At 41.4% G+C, this 18,239-nt stretch overlaps 2 protein-coding genes across 2 annotated transcripts in view; both read left to right on the top strand.

The window, feature by feature from the left end:
- Positions 1-238: 238 nt before the first annotated feature.
- On the top strand, positions 239-13,757 carry slc7a8b (solute carrier family 7 member 8b). Its single transcript, XM_008286020.1, has 12 exons — positions 239-320; positions 746-962; positions 4,178-4,382; positions 5,123-5,274; positions 7,889-8,014; positions 8,921-9,074; positions 10,151-10,274; positions 10,535-10,638; positions 11,064-11,160; positions 11,278-11,427; positions 11,834-12,011; positions 12,993-13,757. Exons 2-12 carry the CDS (start codon positions 821-823, stop codon positions 13,100-13,102), a joined length of 1,542 nt encoding a protein of 513 aa, XP_008284242.1. The 5' UTR covers positions 239-320; positions 746-820; the 3' UTR covers positions 13,103-13,757.
- Positions 13,758-15,836: 2,079 nt separating this feature from the next.
- The window catches only part of ap1g2 (adaptor related protein complex 1 subunit gamma 2), a 20,703-nt gene continuing 18,300 nt past the window's right edge, over positions 15,837-18,239 (top strand). The window contains 3 exon segments of the mRNA XM_008286019.1: positions 15,837-15,936; positions 16,657-16,859; positions 17,563-17,687. Of these exon segments, the coding sequence (XP_008284241.1) occupies positions 16,659-16,859; positions 17,563-17,687 (326 nt within the window). The 5' untranslated portion in view covers positions 15,837-15,936; positions 16,657-16,658.

The following is an 18,239-nucleotide window of genomic DNA, read 5'->3' as shown; positions in this document are numbered from 1 at the left end:
TTTTTAAGCCATTTCAATTATTTTTAATGTTTAACTTAACCATTTAAAGCAGTTTTTCAGTACAATCTGTAGATATGTTTTGCATGTTTCCTGATGAATGAACAGCGCAGCGCGGCCTCACTACGGGGGGCGGGGCCTGAGCCGTGTTGACAGTTTTCTGGCCGCTGATTGGCTGATCATAACCGGCTTTTCTCTTTATCGCGGCTGTCACTCTTCCGTTATCCCGCTCATCAGTAGCAGCCGACGCACGGCAGACATGAAGTCCATCACTTAACACGGAGCTTTTGAAGTGTCCAGGTTACCGCGGCTGCTCATAAAAGGTGGGTTCACACTTACGAAAAGAGTTGTTCAAGAGTTAATTCGGGCGAAAACAAAGAGCTTCAGGTCACTGCTGATGAGCTAAAGGGAAATTACACCGCTGTTGTCGATAATAACCGGAAAAAACTCGGATTAGCTCCGCCGCCGGACGTCAAACCGGTGAATTTGAACTTTACTGTGTCAGCTTGCTAGCTTACTCATTTCAGTCGAGAAACTCAGGTTTGTTTGTGGTAACTATATTACATCAAACCCCGCATGTACAGAATAGGTTTACCGTGTCGCCGTGTGAATTATTAATGCCGTGATGAGGTTTCTAATGTAGCCAACTGACAAGATGGAAACCGGTGCTGTCCACCGTCCCAATGAAAGTGATGGGAAAACTACTCAGCAGAAAAATAATGTTACCTGAGTGTATTTGCTTCGGTAGGTTCAATAAGAAGCTGCTGCCCCCTGTCTCCTGACCACACAAGAGGGAGGGGGAGACACTGGGCGCGGCCTCAGGATGACCGGGGGTCCGAGGAAGCGGGGCGGTGAGCCGGCGTCCGGAGACACAGAGCCGTGTGTGGGGAAAGATGCAGGAGGAAGCTCCGGGGTGGCTCTGAAACAACAAATCGGCCTCGTTAGCGCCTGTGGCATTATAGTAGGTAAGTCATTCCAGGAGGTGTGCCCGGAATACAACAACACATGAAAGTACACGTTATCCCTCAGGCAGGCAGTCAAGGTAAGACTTGTAAGTCAAACTTACAGTGGTGAAAATTAAATCAAGATTGTTTATACTGTTCATACAACTCGATTTGACACGTTAACAGTCAGGCAGCAGTAACATTAGTGCAACAAGCCATAGATTTGTATAGATAAGATCAAAGTTTAGAAAAAAATGAATATAAATCCTAAAAATTAGGAGCATTATGACCTGCCGAAAGCATAAAACAAAAAAGATGAACTACTTTATTGTTCAAAAACTGTACAAAAATATAAATAAATGAAATAACGGCAAATATCAGTTAAATAGTTCAATTTTTGTTGATTTAAATGCAGTAAAGCTGTAAACATGTTGTGGTCACACACTGTAAAAGAACAATTTAGTTGACGACTTGGAAAAATACAGATTTGCAAAAATACATTTTGTGCATCTATTTATGTTGAAAGTGTAAAAACATGTAAATGAATACTTGTTATAGTTTTGTGATTCTGCTAGATGTAGTTTGTAATTGTACAAAACAGCAAAAATCTGTAAAATAACAGTAAACACAGTAACAACTAAAGAAGAAGAAACCAAAGCCATTCAAAGATGAAATTGCTATTCTATGTATCACTAGTATTTAATGCTATCATGCATAAGTCCTACTTAATATGCTTTGGGATAAAACAATGGACCCAGGCTTGGTTGATCAGGTTTATTTTACTGAAAAAAGTGGCAACAAAAAAATAAAAAAATGGTTTCACTTGGATTTCAATAACTCCATTAACATTAGTTTATTTTTTAGAGTGATTTCACTACGTTTACCTTTTAGATCTTGTCTTGGTCATGATGAGGGTGAGCCATCCCTGCTATCTATATCATCCATCATTGGATATAATGCTTGCTATTTTTTTTATTCGCCTGTATGTCAAATGTATTTATGTTTTTTTTACGAAAGGCTAATGATTGTCTGGATTGTTTGGTGTAAGTGCTTTATGGAATTACCTGTCACTATTTTATAAGCATAGGCGTACAGTAGCTTTCTTGCTGACGTGGTAAAATAAGCAAATGTTTGCTTTGATGGCTTGTTTGTGTGACAAAACTCGTCCTGATTTTCCAGTTGCAGCAACATGTATTATCTTGGTGAGAATACCTTTACATTTGTGAAGGTAACTGAGTCAAGCTGCAGTAACTTAATCAAACATCCAGCCAGTGGCTCAGCATGACTGACTGAAATCTCTCCCTTTTAATCAAATTTTCATTTCAGTCCTGAGGTCCTTTCTGTCATAAAGTCTGGACATCTTCAGTGCGCTCCCTGCGTCATACATCTTGCACATGCACTTTCATCGTCACTATCATGTTTCCAGGGAACGGCTGGCTGTCATGAAACCTACTCGATCCCTGCCGACCGTGCATACATGCAGGGGGGGAAAAAATCAATAAAAAGTAATCCAACTAATGGCCTTTCACTATTGTTAAGACTGCAGTTTCCACCACCGCAAGTGTGGCTGTAGTGTGGTCACTGCACCATTGACATAAAGCAGCAATACTCTTATTTTTTGTTTTAGGCATGATATGATGTGGAAACGTTTATGAGTAAATGAGTGTTAAAAACTCATGAATCCTCTTACATCTCGCTCCAGCTACTCAAAACACAAGCTATATTTTGGACCGCTGTGAAACCACTTTAACTTGGAAAGTGTTCTCTATTTGGGCAGCCCAAACATATGCTGGGTGGGCATATACTGGGATTAAGTAGTGTTGGCCATCTGGACAATAGTGTTTGGATTTGTTTATGGTGATTCAAATCAATATGATACACACATTTTAAATGTACAAAATAGCTTGAGCTGCATTTGCTCAGCTACATAGAGCAATTTTAAATTCAGGATTTCATCATTTTTTTTGGCCCTCAGCCAAGAAGTGCAGACTTGGTGTCAGGCTGGTAAAGTTGCACTCATTTAACAGCACTGGGGTACTTGCCGTCGTGGGCGGTTTAAATATTATAGCAAGCCGCCCACGATGGCAAGTACCCCAGTGCTGTTAAATGAGCGAAGAAGTGTCATAATTGGAACACAATCTTCTCTTCATCTTTTCGGAGCTTGAGTTGCTCAGTCATTGAAGGCGGGGAGTTTCCCAGACACTAAACTTTACAGTTGATGTTTTCAGCAGAAACAGGCTGTTTGTCTCCAAACTTTGATTCGTTGTTCCCAGCAGTGACAGGATATGAACTCATTGTGCCATCTCCTCAGACATTAAAAGACTTCTCTGCTAAAACAAAGGATGTAGCAGTTGTGCACTTCTTTCCAGCTGCTCATCTGTGTCATCAAAACATAACTCGACTGCAAATCTTCCTGGACTGCTTCACAGAAAGGCAAAAATAATTCTCAAACAAGTCCACATTTTCCCCATATGGGCTGTATATCAGGAAGCTTGTGTCGAATAAGTATTTGGCAAGTTCAAGTGCAGGCTAAGGCTGCTCAAGGATTGAGATTTATGTCCCAGCATTGAATAATACAAGCCCATGGACACATGGTGAGTCCACATTGGCTAAATGTTTTAAGAGCTAGTGAGAGCTATATACCGAAAACCCACTGTGACTGAGAAAATCCGCATGAAGCCCAAAAGACAAAAGGCTGCGGGTTTACCTGCAGTGGCCCAGTTCAGGCTTTCAGCTCTATTCCAATGTTCCTGCAAAATACCCACAAAGAGCCCACATAGGGAATATTATGGCAGACCCTAAACAGGCAAATCCACAGCTGGCCTTTTAGTTTATTTACCTCTTTTCACTCTTTAAACACCTTTTCATTAAATGACTGCAATGTGCCATTTTACTAGAAGTGGTAATTATGGACCAGCCTGTTTTCTCTGTTAAGAGGGCTAAGCTAACGCTGTCGTAGAAGAGATTGTATCAGAGAGTATACCATGACCACTACAGGAAATTGGGCGTTATGTGACAGGAAATTGTAGCTCTCCCTTTATGCCCTGCATTGTGCTTCAGTGGCTGCTTTTCACCTTGTTTTTCTGTGACTGCTGATTAACATGTCCACAGTGCAATCCTGTTCCATACAGAACATGGTGGATGTAATAAATTGTATTCACAGGATTTTTGTTGTGTGTCCATCCGTTAACAATCCCTTAATCTGTTCTCCTCCTCTTTACTCTTTACCCGCTCAGGCAACATCATTGGAAGTGGCATTTTCGTGAGTCCTAAGGGGGTCCTAGAGTATGCCAGCTCACTGGGTGTTGCCCTCATTGTGTGGGTCACTACTGGCATTATCACAGCCATCGGTGCGCTCTGCTATGCAGAGTTAGGTGTCACCATCCCCAAGTCAGGGGGAGACTACTCCTATGTCAAGGACATCTTTGGAGGACTGGCTGGGTGAGAAAAAATGTTGTCTGTCTAAATATAAGATACAAGTTTAAGGCTCTGTGTGTGTAAGATTGAAACTCTGGGTTTTGGTGACTCCAAAGGCAGCTGCTACACAATTAAATATAAGCAATCGTGTACCAATGGCAAATGAGAGTGAATCATTTTTCTCTCAACAACAACTTCAGAATCATTTGCAGCCACTTTATTTAGAACATTTGTTTAATTGAACACATTCCAGATCAACAGCTCGGCCATTCATTTTATTTTTACAAAGCTTTCTTGTTGTTAGTTTTTATTAATGCTGTCAAAAAGGTGATGATTCCCCTTTGTAATTATTACTGAAGTCAGAGTGGGTGTTGATGGCACTGGCCTATATTACATTTAAGTGTTATTAAAATAATATTGTATGACAAGGTTGTGGCAAGCCTTTTGTAATGAATGAGAATTTGATAGTAAACCTCCACCCCCATCCTGCTTCTCACAACCATATAACTAATTCCCCTCATAATGTAGTTTTGAATTCCCAGCATTCCCAGATTGTTGACCCACTTCTATTCATGTCTCTTCTCTCTACCAACAATGCTCCAGTGAATTACTATAATGCTCTTGGCTAACATGCTTAATTTCCATTGTTTTCCATTACGTTTTGTCGTAACACGGGCTGGTATTCTCACACACTGTTGTGTTTATGTCCTGGATGCGTATGCAGCTGTGTGCCTCATTAACCACACACCTGTGTCGTCCTCCAGGTTCCTGCGTTTGTGGGTTGCAGTGTTGGTTATCTATCCCACTAACCAGGCCGTGATCGCCCTCACCTTCTCAAACTACGTCCTGCATCCACTCTTCCCCAGCTGCCTTCCCCCATTAATTGGCCTCCGCCTGCTGGCTGCTGTCTGCCTGCGTGAGTCATAAATTACAATTAAAGACTAAATGACTGTTTGAAGACGTTAGTGCATTAACAGATACAGATTATAAAACAATGTCGGGAAGTGTATTTCAAAGGGTAATTTTAGGCATGGTGAATTCTTCCTGCCGTGGTTTTTATAGCCTTGGTAAGGCTGTTTTTGTGTCAGTGGATGAGTCAGTGCAAAAAATACTCGACAGCTAATACACACCAAGGGCAGCACTCGTGGGAGACCTACACAATCCACATCTGTTTGATGACGTCTTGTGCCTGTGGAGGAGCTTTTTCATGTCTGGAAAATTGCTCAAATGGCATCACTGAGTAATTTCTGTTCACCCACAAGTTCCTCTACCCAATGAAAGTGCAATACGAAATTGCTAGAGTTACTTGAGTGTCAGTTGATTAAAAATGCAAACCATGTTTTTTACCCTCAAACACAAAGTCGTATCAAAAAGGGAAACACAAATTTGTTGGCTTTTTTGACACATTTGGGAAAGTTAGATAAAAGGGATGTACTTGAGCGCAGCCACAAGCAGAAATAGCTTCTTGAATGTGTTTTGCATAATTGTCCACCAGTCTCTGACAGACAGACAGATGGCCTCCTGTTATCTTTAAACACTATTTGATATGATGCAGAATTCATAGTTGAATAAATGACTACAAGCTGCCCAGTCCCTGAGGCAATGAAGCAACTCCACACCGTAACATTTCCCCCACCATGCTTTACAGCTGGTTTGCAGTTCTTCACCTGAAATGCCGTTTTTTTGTCAGCTGTTGCCAAACAACTCTATCTTTCATTCATCCATCCAGAGCACATTATTCCCAAATGCATGCCCATATGTTAATTGGCAAGCTGTAGTTTTGCGCTAATGTTCTTTTTGGACAGCAACGGTTTCTTGGCAGGATAACAACACACACTTGAGCAAAAAGAACAGCAGACCCTCGTTGTCAGCGCTTTAAATAAGACAAGTTCAAGTTGTCACTCCATAAGGAGGTTCTAATCATTGGCACCTAATCTGGAAGCCCTGATTCTAATTTGGTGGATCTGAAGTTGTGATAAATGTGCACACATTTTCCATGAAATTGATCTGGTTTATTTATATTATTCATGAAAATGACAACAGATTGTCCGTTTTATGCATCATTCATCTGAGCAAATCATCAATTTAATTTCAATTCAAATCAATTTCATTTGTATAGCGCAGTTTAAAACACGTAATCACACAGCATTTAACATGGTGAGGTATAGACCTTACAAATTTAAACAGAGAACCCAACAATCCAAAGTAGCCTTTGGACTTCCTCTTAGCAAGTGGTTGGCAACGGTGGGAAGGAACCAAACCTCTGGCAGAACCAGGCTCGGGGAAGACGGCCATCTGCCTTGACCGGCTGGGTGAGGTGGGGTGGGGAAAACATGATAGCAGATGGAGAGCAGCAATAGAACAGAACAATAAATATGAGTGTAAGTGTTTTGGGGGTTGGTGAGGCCAGCGGCTGGAGGTCAGGGACGTGAAGCTCCGGATCCAGAGACGTCCGCAGGGAGAACAAGCACAGGACCTCGGGGGAAACACAGAGATAGTGACATATAATGGTGGTTATAACTGTATGGAAGGATCAAATGTTCGTATGCCCAGGTATAATGGAAATGTCGACCATTTCAATGTAAAATTAATCCTACAGAAAGTGTTGCAAGTTTTCAGGTGTCATCTTCTATTTATCCGAAAACAGGGTGTGATTTGGGGCATTGTGTTGATCTGTAGAGTCACGATTAGGTTAAGTTTCATGCAGGTTCTTGTTGCCAGCCTGTGTGTTGCCTCCAGCTATGGTGAATCTTACACGATCAATGATTCCTAGTTGCAACACAGTGAACCCAAGTTGTAACTTGTTTCTCCAGTCCCCTAACTTCAACCAGAAGGCCAGAGGGAGGCCACAGTGACAAGCTTATGTTTTTATGTGATTCTCTGCAGTGCACTTATGCTGGCCCTGAAAGTGAGTTATTTTAAAATCCTGAAAGGTCCTGTGCCAATAAGCCAATTTATTAAATTAGATTATTTATGAAAACATTAAACTAGAATTTAAAACTGCTGAAGGCAAAACAAGTATTCTGGGGAAAAGTAATTCCCACATGATAGGTGTAATGCAATTAAGCCCACATTCACATTCATTTGCAACTGAGTACGAGTAGAAGAAAAACGATCTTTGAGTCTTTTTCCTGGTTGAGTAAGATGTGTGTTTTCAGTTTAATCCTAAGATGTACCATTAATGTGAAAACCTGTTGTTCTGTGGCTTCATTTTGTATCTTAAGTTGAAGGATTTTTTACATATATATCAACTAATTCAACAGTAAATTGAGTAAACAGTAAACAGATTTCTAACCTCTAATACATATTTAGTTTTTTGTCACCACAAAACTATAAAACGAGTATTTAACAGGTCTGAGTAGTCTGACTTGACCAGTTTTTTTGTTGCGGTTACTTTATCAAGCTTCGTGTTTTGAATGCAAAGGTTGTCATCCTGGTGCGTGAGCTCCATCTTTCTCATTTCTAGATTGCCTGCAGACAAAACAAATATCTTTGTAACTTGGCGTAATATTTTCTCTTGCTGTCCTCAGTGTTGTTGACATGGGTGAATTGCTACAGTGTGCGCTGGGCCACGTTTGTCCAAGATGTCTTCACTGCCGGCAAGCTTCTGGCCCTGGGCCTCATCATAACCATGGGTTTTGTCCAAATATGCAAAGGTAGTATCTTTTTCTTCTTCTGTATCTTTCGCACAGACTTCAGCTCAGCTTTAGCTCTTTTAGTGTCTTACTACAGATGTGTCTCTTAGAGGTGTTGTCTCCAGTATTTCTGTACACTTTTGAAACTGAAGTCCACTCTTGTTAATCATCTCATAACCTCTCCTTTTGACCCCAGTTTAAACATTACTGTCATAAAGCCTAGAAATACTATTTTTGAAGTTACAACACTCTCGCTACAATCACAATATACTTTAGTCCCCATGTGACTCTCACAGGATTTGTCATCCTAAAGTGAAAGAGGGATTATAATCCCACATTACTCTTCATCCTACTCATAATCCACACGCATAAACTGCCAGGTGCAGTGAACAAACGCTTTCATATTAAAGCCCTGGAATATCCCACTTTGTGTGGGATGGAAGTCCAATTAATGTCTCTTTTGTCTAGATTTTTATGGTTTTGCTTATAACTGGTGAATTCTGTTGTCATTCCCACGCGGAGCGCTTAATAAAACATATTTAATTATATTCTAAAATCAATAAGCTGTGAAAGAAGTTGGACAAAACAAGGTAAATGAGTTTGATCTAATTAAGTGCTTTAATAGGCTTTCTGAATGCTATTGGGGTGAAACTGCAGCACTCCAACGATACATATCTTTGTTCTACGCAAAGTTGAGATGGAAAAAGAAAACTTTAAACTGCTCTTAATGTCTCTCATAACCAGAAATGTGTCTTTAGATTAAATGTATAGTGTAAACATATTGATACCTTTTAGGCCTTTAATCAAATTGCAGCAGAAGAACTGCTGTTGTTATATCTGCTGCCCTCTGCTGCTCATTGTGTGGTGGTGAAGAAATGAGTCCTCCACGTTCAGTATCTGTCTAGTAATCTATCTTTTGCTTAACAGGTCACTATTACTGGTTGGAGCCAGCAAACGCCTTCGAGACCTTCCGCGACTATGAAGTCGGTCGGATCGCTCTGTCCTTCCTGCAAGGCTCGTTTGCATACGGAGGCTGGAACTTCCTCAACTACGTCACAGAGGAGTTAGTCGAGCCGAACAAGTGTGTGCACACATTACATTCTTTGTTAGTTAGTCGTATGTTACAAAGGTTAGTTTAACTCATTTGCATAAAAACACATTGTTATATTAGGTTTTTAAATTCTAAGGATGATAAAACACTGCTCATAAAGACATATTACCAACAAATACTTGCAACAAGGGCAACTTACATTTTGTCTGTGGAAAGAGTCTTATCAGCATAATGGAAGAAAATAAGTAAAAGAAAAAACGAATGTGTTTACAGTAAGTTGAAGGTGAAATATACGCATTCATGGAGAGAGAATGTTTTTTTTCCAGTGAAAAATCAATAATTACATCGATCTCTTTTGGCCATAAACATGATGAATTTCAAACTATTCAAAGACCCCTCCTAGTGAAAATATTTTCTTTTTTACTGTGTTAACATTTCCACATAGTGTTGTTCTGTGTGCTTTAACCCTCCTGTTATCTTTGGGATCAATTTGACCGCATTCAATGTTTAACATGTCGAAATAAATCATTGGCATAATTTTTTCAGTTTCATTTAAAGGGCTATTTACACATAAACTTGGGTAACAATTTGAATTAGGATACTTTCTGGAGGTTTAAATTGAACCCAAGGATAAAAGATGTCAGTATATTTGAAGGTAATAGGAGGGTTAAAGACATGCAATAAATAAAATAAGCAGAAAAGGCCATGGCTGAGCATTTCCTCCTTAGAACTGCAGTGTATTGAAGATATGTATGTAACAAACATAAAGAACCAGCTTTATTATTATTCTATAGAATCAGTTTCTAATTTGATTTTCTCCAATCCTGGCTAAATTTGTCCATTATTACGGCTTGTCATCGTGTAGCATAGTGTGTCGAGCAGAGTCATAGATGAGCTGGTGTGCTTGAGCGGCAGAAGAGTGGATAAGGACAAGTGGAGAGAGAGAGAGAGGCCGGGCTACATGCATTCCATTACTTTCATGGGAAAACCCTCTAAATGTACAAGTCTAACATGCAGAGATGAGTTCTTAGGGGTTTAATCAATGACCAAATTGGGACTTTAATAATTTACTACGATCTATACTGATTGTGTCTTTCCCCCTTCAGGAATCTGCCACGTGCGATCTTCATATCCATCCCCGTGGTCACCTTTGTTTACGTGTTTGCCAACGTGGCTTACGCCACCGCCATGAGCCCCCAGGAGCTGCTGGCCTCCAACGCTGTGGCAGTGGTGAGATAGGAGACTCACAATTAGCCCAGTGTGAATGTGTGCGATGTGTTCAACATGCATGCAGTTAGTAGCTTAATCTGAGCTCATGATCACCCCGAAATTTAGCAAAACCACACCGATGCATGTTCATCAGTGTAGCAGGATGTGTGTCGCAGTTATTCTCTCGATTAATCACTGTTATTTAGGTGTTTGAATCGTGTATTTGTTTTTTTCCTCCTCCTCCTCCTCTTCTCTCTCTCTGGTCCTAATGTTTCTCTCAGACATTTGGAGAGAAACTGCTAGGAGTAATGTCATGGATCATGCCTATCTCTGTGGCGCTGTCCACCTTCGGGGGGGTCAATGGCTCCCTGTTCACGTCGTCGCGGTCAGTTTGTCGTGTCCTTCCAGTCCTCCTCCTGCCTCTGTCCTCTGTGTCATTTCGCTGGGGCTTCTGTGGTGCTTTAAAAAATCTGAGTCCATCACTGTAGCATGGTGAAAATGAAAAGCCTAACAGGAACAAAATCTTTCTTTTTATAAGGTCACAAGCTGGATTTGATATTCAAAGGCCTGATTTGTAAAATATTCTTTTATTAGAGGCCAGTTTGATATTAAGAGACCTTGCTTTATCCTTGTTGGGTTCATTTTCCACTCTGCAATTTTATATTCTCTGTTCGTCTGTGCTCCCGTGCTTCCATAAACACCTGAACTGTGTATTTTCTGAGCTGCTCCATCATCTGGCAAATGCCCACGTTAAGCAAGCACCATCTGGCTCCGCTCTCAGGACTTAACCATCTTCGGTTCTGCTTTCAGGCTGTTTTTCGCCGGCGCGCGGGAAGGCCATCTACCACGTCTGCTGGCCATGATTCATGTCCAGCGCTGCACTCCCATCCCAGCCTTACTGTCTACTGTGAGCCCTGACAAAATAACAGCATCCATTTCTCTGCGTGCCTGTGTCCTCTCCCTGTGTAAAAAGGATGACGTTTTTTCTTTTTCTTTTTTTTCCCCCCTCTGGTAACACATGTAGTTGATCTCCACTCTGCTGATGTTGTGCACCAGTGACATTTACACCCTCATAAACTACGTGGGTTTCATCAACTACCTCTTCTACGGCGTCACTGTCGCCGGGCAGATTGTGCTGCGCGTCAAGGCGCCCAACATGCATCGACCCATCAAGGTACAGACACCATAAAGCAGCTTCTACTTCAGAAAACTGTCATTTCTGCGGTATATTAAAGATTAAACCCTCACGCTGACATCTTGTGGGGAAGTTAAAACGTAAAAGAAACAGCCATGAATAAAATGACACTGTACAATTCCACAGTTTCCAAAAACCTGGCATCCTCTGAGGCTTTTCAGCAGGTGCTAAAAGTGTATTAAATTAGACAATCCAGCTTTAGCCTCCTTTGCTGGAAGCTCACCAGAGATAGAAAAAGAGTAAACATTTAGATTCTAACTGTATCACACTACAACAAATCCAGCGTCAAATCTGGAATACAGAACTGGAATTTAGTGTAAAGCAAAAAAAAAAGTATTTCAACTTTATGTTTTTCCATATTTCTATTTGTCCTCCTGTCCTGCAGGTGAGCCTGGTGTGGCCAGTGATCTACCTGCTCTTCTGGGCCTTCCTGCTCATCTTCTCCCTCTACACTGACCCTGTAGTCTGTGGTATTGGCCTGGCCATCATGATGACAGGCGTCCCTGTATATTTTCTTGGAGTCTACTGGGAAAATAAGCCAGAGTGTTTTGATATTGCGACAGGTAAGGCAACATTGTTATGGTTGTGTTATTTGGTTATGGCATTGTAATAAGTACAGTCGTGACTCGATAATCCGACCCTTAACAATCTGAAAACCTTGCTATCCGACAGGTTTTAGGAAAAACTAACAGAACCCATGAAAAATAGCCTTAACATATCGACAGCCTTGGATTCCGACTCCGACATGACATTTTATGTCACCAATCAGCATAACGGCGTATTATCTGACTGAACAATCCGACAGATTGGCTACGTTCAAACTGCAGGACTTAATGCTCAATTCAGATTTTTTTTGTGAGTTCGTTCACATTTCCAATTAAATGTGACTTGTATGTGATCTGCTGTGTGATCTTCATACGACCCAAAAGTGTCCCGCATGCGCAGAAGAGGACACGACGACGTCACACATAGCGAGCGTGCTCAGTGTTTACAGAAGTAAACATGGATGGTAACGGTGGAGCGTATCTGCCACTCCCCCGCCGCCACCGATGGTGGAAACAGAACTGTGACCACTAACTAAACTAGCATCAGCAGCCAAGTACTGCCTGTGTGTTCCGGCCACTTCCACCCTGTCAGAGCGCTCCCCCAGGGAGGAAGTGGCCGGAACGTGCACAAGCACACCGGTCAGTTAGGCGTGAAATCCAGCGATGCGTAGTGTTCTAACAATACACTAGTTATTATAACAACTATGAACAATAAATATGAACAAATGAGCCTTCAAGCATCAAGCCCTCCTTGTACCTTGACCTCCGTCTTGACAATCCGACAGCCTTGCTATCCGACATAAAAGAAGGTTTTACATTTAGTGTCGGATTATCAAGTCACGACTGTACATTAGACTCCAGTCTACAAAGAAGCTCCCAAAACCCATTCAGGTGAACTCTGATGTGGTTAATTATTAAATTCAGATGTCAGGAGACTAAAGCAGCCTTTACTTCTATAAATGTATTCACTGCATCTCTTTCTTTCCCATCTGTATCCAGGTAAAGTGACTCATCTGTGCCAAAAGCTGTGCTTGGTGGTTTACCCAGTAATGGAGGAACCGAAAGATGCAGATGGGGAAGCTGGAAACACCCTGCAAACACCGGATTAAACATGCACAGGAACAATTCCTCACACAAACATGTGGTTTGAGGGGGAAGAAAAGACGCCTGGGAAAAGACTCCCAGAAAGATGAGCATACATATTCACTTCACGATCATGTTAACATTTCCAAATGTTCCACAACACTGAACCTACTTGCTGTTTTTGTTTTTTGTTTTTTTTTACAGGCCTTAATGCTGAACTGTTGTTTCGTTTTATTGTCTGTGGATGACTGTTTAAATATGAAATGCAACTCAAAGAAATGTCTTGTTTGTTTGTTTTCACCTTAGTACTTAAAACATCTCCCTTTCTGTCTGTCTTGTTCGTGAGTGTGGGAGGTGGCGGTAAATAATGTCTAAGTTCTGTGTATGTGTTGATACGATGACCTCACTGTAGTAGGGTTCAGTGTTATAGGATGTTATTAGTACTGTCAATACGTCTGTGTTTTCTGCCACATTACATAAATTATTCACTCCAAATGTCCGTCTTTGTATACGCACAGAGAGCTAAAGTTTGTATTTCTTTAAGACAGAATTTAAAAAATGTATGTATTTGTGAAGAAATATCACAATGAAAAGCTGCTCAATGAGTTTTCTCTTATCCAACGTATGACTGATGAAGTCATTGTAAAATATCAATATAAACGTATTTCTAAAATCTTCCAACCCTTTGTCTGTGGTTCATATTTAGCATACAGAGACTATTGACATATTTTAAATGTTTCTATCCCCTGAGTGATGTTCCGGGTGTCTCATTAGAATGAGATGCCTGGTTGTCCTCATAGAGACCGTCTCTGTGCTGCTGCAGTCTTGTGCTGCCGGCTGCAGCTCCTCATCAATGTTTCATCCACCTGTTGGAAGTCCTGATCCTCAGGGCGTGGAGTCCAGCCACAATGCCTGATCAAATTGCGGAAGTCATGAACAGGTATGAAAAGGTGGGTCAAGATGTCACGTCACCGACACTGAGAGGCTACAGCTAGATGCGTGTGCCTTCAAAATAAAAGCCTGAATTCATGCACCTAAATAATGCATCACAGATCAGAAATTACGCTTAAGACAGAAATTACCGCATTGAATTGCTTTTCTTTTTGCAGCAGGCCTCTTTCATATGGTTGCTCATGTAGTCTTTGCTCTGTTTAGTGCTTTTAAGGTTGTTTTCTGTGAGGTGTTCTTTGCAGCATACATGCTATAACACAATTTGATTATTTTAAAGTTTGGAATTTTGCAAAACATTTTCATTGATATATTAAAAGGGAATTAAGAGGTGACGATTCAGGCATATATATTTGAATATACATTTTTCATGGTTATTTTGTAATATAGCATCTGCCAGATACTCAAAGTAGTCCTCACAAGTTCTGTTTATACTTTAGCAGTTTAAAAAAATAATAATTATTTGTCCATCTGCTGATGAGGACACTGAAGTGTGGTATATAGCTGCAGAAAAACTATTTGACAGAAAAGATTTGGACATATAAGACAATGCATAAGTGTAATTAAAACATTTACCTAGGCCTCTGTTATTATTACTTATTGCTTACATGTGTGATTTACTGCTGTGTCCAGTCAAAATGTTTGACGTTTGTGAAGGGAGATATATAATGCAAAAAAATATTAATATCGCTATGTAATGAAATTTTTGAGAAAAAAGTTTCATTTTAAATTTGTGTGATTGTAACAATGATTCTCCTTCCATGACGTGTCAAAAGTGGATTATGAAAAAAGCATTGTAATAGTGTCACGATGCTGTAACTCGTCTTTTTCTCAGTTTGTACACTGACCTGATTATTTACATTCAAAGTTAATTTGCACTGTGAGATTGATCTATGATAAGATAAGAAATTTGCACATTACAGTAGCTACATAAAAATGAAGCATAGTAAAAAAAAAAAAAACCAACAACAACAGGCTAGAAAACAAAAGCAGAATAAAGACTGATTTTTTTTAAAAAGATAAGAATGAAGACTATGTACATATTTGACATGATCAGCTATGGCATGATGGATCATTAGACCCAAATTATCTGACATTGTGACGGCCCCACCTAGTCACATTGGCTGTCTGTGTTTGGCTCTGTTTCCTCAGGTCCGTAGACTGACCTACCTGCTTGGCGCGCTTGGGCCCAGCGCTCCCAGGTTACAAATGGGCCAACCCCTCAGCTCCTGCTCTCTCTCTCTCTCTCTCCTCATGCTTGTGACTTGGGTTTGTGTCATTTTGGTTTGGTCTTTACATCAGACAACACCTTGCACCACATCACATCCAGGCATCCAGACATCATCACTTTGAAAGCATTGATTAAACCAGTTAATAAAAGCTCAAGTTTAAATCTGGCAATACCTGTGTCGTCTCCCCTCTTTTTGCCATAACCTATTGTTGTGACAACATACACAGTGTGTGGAATTGTCCATAAATTGTTATTGCACTATTATTACACAGTTTAAAGAGGAACATTGCTGTATTATGTCCATCCATCATCTATACACCGCTTTATTCTCTGTCGGGTCCCACGGGGGCTGGAGGCTATCCCAAATGTCTAAGGGCGAAAGCAGGGGACACTCTGGATAGGTCTCCAGGCTATGGCAGGGCATGTTATATTATGTTATAATAATAATAATTTTGGCTAATTTTCCATTTAACAAATGCAATAACTCAATGCAAAGCTTTACTCACCACAGTGTCTTTTATTTTGAAATCCGCTACAGTAAGTTGAGCGATTAGCTTCGCCGCATCGACAGTAACTTCACAGTATTTGTGTTTCCAGCCAACTGACTGCCGCCGTGTGTTGGAGAAGGGTCGGCGGAACGGGTTTACTTCTTAAATACTGTCAACTCCGTACAGTACACAGGTACGTTGACGTTTTCTACCTCCAACCCCACCGAACGCGCCGACTGTCGTGCTAACTTAGCTTAGCCCTGTAGCTCTGCTGTCTCCTACACGGCAGGCTTGACAGCATCCGCAAGGTTAGCTCGGTTCGGTCAGTTGGCTAGCCTCTGGCTCGTTTCCCTGACCTGCATCACCGACCGCGGGAGTGACACGCTAACTTGTCAGTTAACCCTTTAATTAAAAGCTATTTGGTCGCCTCAAAGTGGTGTAGACGTCGGTTAGGTGGCGGTAACTTTGTGTTTAGGGGGTGAATTGTGCTACAGCAACCGAAGCAGCGGTCGGGTTTTATTGAACTTGCAGTCGAAGTTGTTTGAACTGTTTCCGTGTAGCTGCTATGTGGTGGATGTGTGTTACAGTGTTGTAGTGGGTCTATCACACACCTGGAGGAGGAGGAGGTACAAGGTGTGAAGTACTAACTACTACTGCTACTATTACCATTTGTACTCTGTGTCTGTGTAGATTCTCATTCATCCAGGTCATGATAAACCAAAGAGCTTCAGTAAAAAGCAGCTGGACTTCTCTTAAAGGTTCTTAAAGGTCTGTAAGGTTCTTCAAGAACCTTACAGACAAGTCCAGCTGCTTTTCACTGAACCTCCTGGAGGTATAACCCAACACATAGATCAGTATATTCTCTGTTTATAGTCTGCCATGCTCTAACATGTCCTTGTCCATCTCCCCACAGCCATGTCTCCATCAGTACCCCTGCAGGAGATGATCCGGGCCATCCGCTCAGCCAGGACCCAGTGTGAGGAGCGAGGCGTCATCCAGAGGGAGTGCGCTGCCATCCGGGCCCAGTTCAGACAAGCCGACAACGGTGGGAGGTCGCACAACCTGGCCAAGCTGCTCTACGTGCACATGCTGGGCTACCCGGCTCACTTTGGTCAGGTGAGTGGATTTGGCTAATGCCTGTCATGCGTTTCTCGCTCGGGGTCAAAGTGGGGGCAGGAAGGCGAGGAACCGCCACAGCAGCTGGAAAGGGCACTGGGTACACTTGAGTCAGATGTTATCTGTGTGAGTGCTCACCAAAAATATGTGTGAGCGCACGACAGAGCTTGAGGAGATACTCAGAGAAATTTGCACAGTCTCAAGCGAATAACTTGAACGTTTCCTCATTCCTGCACATTGTAAATCTTCCTTATCACTTAAAATGTATCGGATTTGCTACAGTTGCTGTTTATTTGACTTGCTTCGCTTGCTTGGCTTCAAAATCCTCAAAACTGTAATGCACCAAATCACCATGTCCAATGTGAAGCCGACACAGCAACGATCGGATTCTGAAATGAGGAATCACATGCCCCATAATAAGCATGATGCTGGTAAAACTGGTGCATTTTTCTTTCCCCATCATTAGATCGCTGTGCACATGCATTGTGGTTCAGTTCAGTCGAGCAAAGTTTTCAGCACCGTAATCCAATGTCAAAGTCTATGAGTTCACGAGGGTGGACATTGGAACTTGGCCGCCGCTTTGGAATCGGAGACTGACCTCCACTTGTAGCGGATAAAGAGCAGAGAATTTGCCTCGGGGCATTAGTAGTGCCAGTGGTTCGAGTTAGTTCACATTTTAAAGTGTTGTTGCTCTTCCTGCTAGATGGAGTGCGTGCGAATGATCGCCAGCCCGCGCTACAGCGAGAAACGAGTGGGATACCTGGGAGCCATGATGCTGCTGGACGAGAAGCAGGATGCCAGCCTGCTCATCACAAACTCCATCAAGAAGTAAGGACAACCCGACTGAACCATTATCGTTATTCTTATTATCTTGTTATATGATTCAGACGAAGAGTTGCTGATGTTGACAAATGCATTTATAAGCAGGTGGAATGTCATAAGTGTTCATATATAGCTTATAAATACTGTATGTGAACAGGATACAGGGATGGAGACTGAAGGAGAGAGGGTAAAAAAAAACAAAAAACGTTGCCAAGTGTTTTTTACTATATGTATAATTAATAACCTGCTACCCATTAGACTGTTTCCACAACATCAGTGATTTTTTTATTTATTTAAACGTCGCTGTAGAACATCATAATAGACAGTAGTGCATTTTCGAATTAATACAGTAATCCTAACAGAACAGAGGATATTTTTGTATGATTTAAACAGAATGCTAAACATTTATATTATTATGTATTAGAACACGACCGATACTGGACTTTTGGGGACGATTTTAGGGAGTAAAAAACATCTGATATCGATATATTGGCTGATTTTTCTTAATATATATGTAAGGGCGGGCTGCAAGGTGGCTCAGTGGTTAGCACCGTTGCC

The sequence above is a fragment of the Stegastes partitus genome, unplaced genomic scaffold (assembly GCF_000690725.1).
Source record: "Stegastes partitus isolate 25-593 unplaced genomic scaffold, Stegastes_partitus-1.0.2 Scaffold425, whole genome shotgun sequence".
NCBI classification, from domain to species: domain Eukaryota; kingdom Metazoa; phylum Chordata; class Actinopteri; family Pomacentridae; genus Stegastes; species Stegastes partitus.
This window is presented reverse-complemented; position numbering and strand designations above follow the sequence as displayed.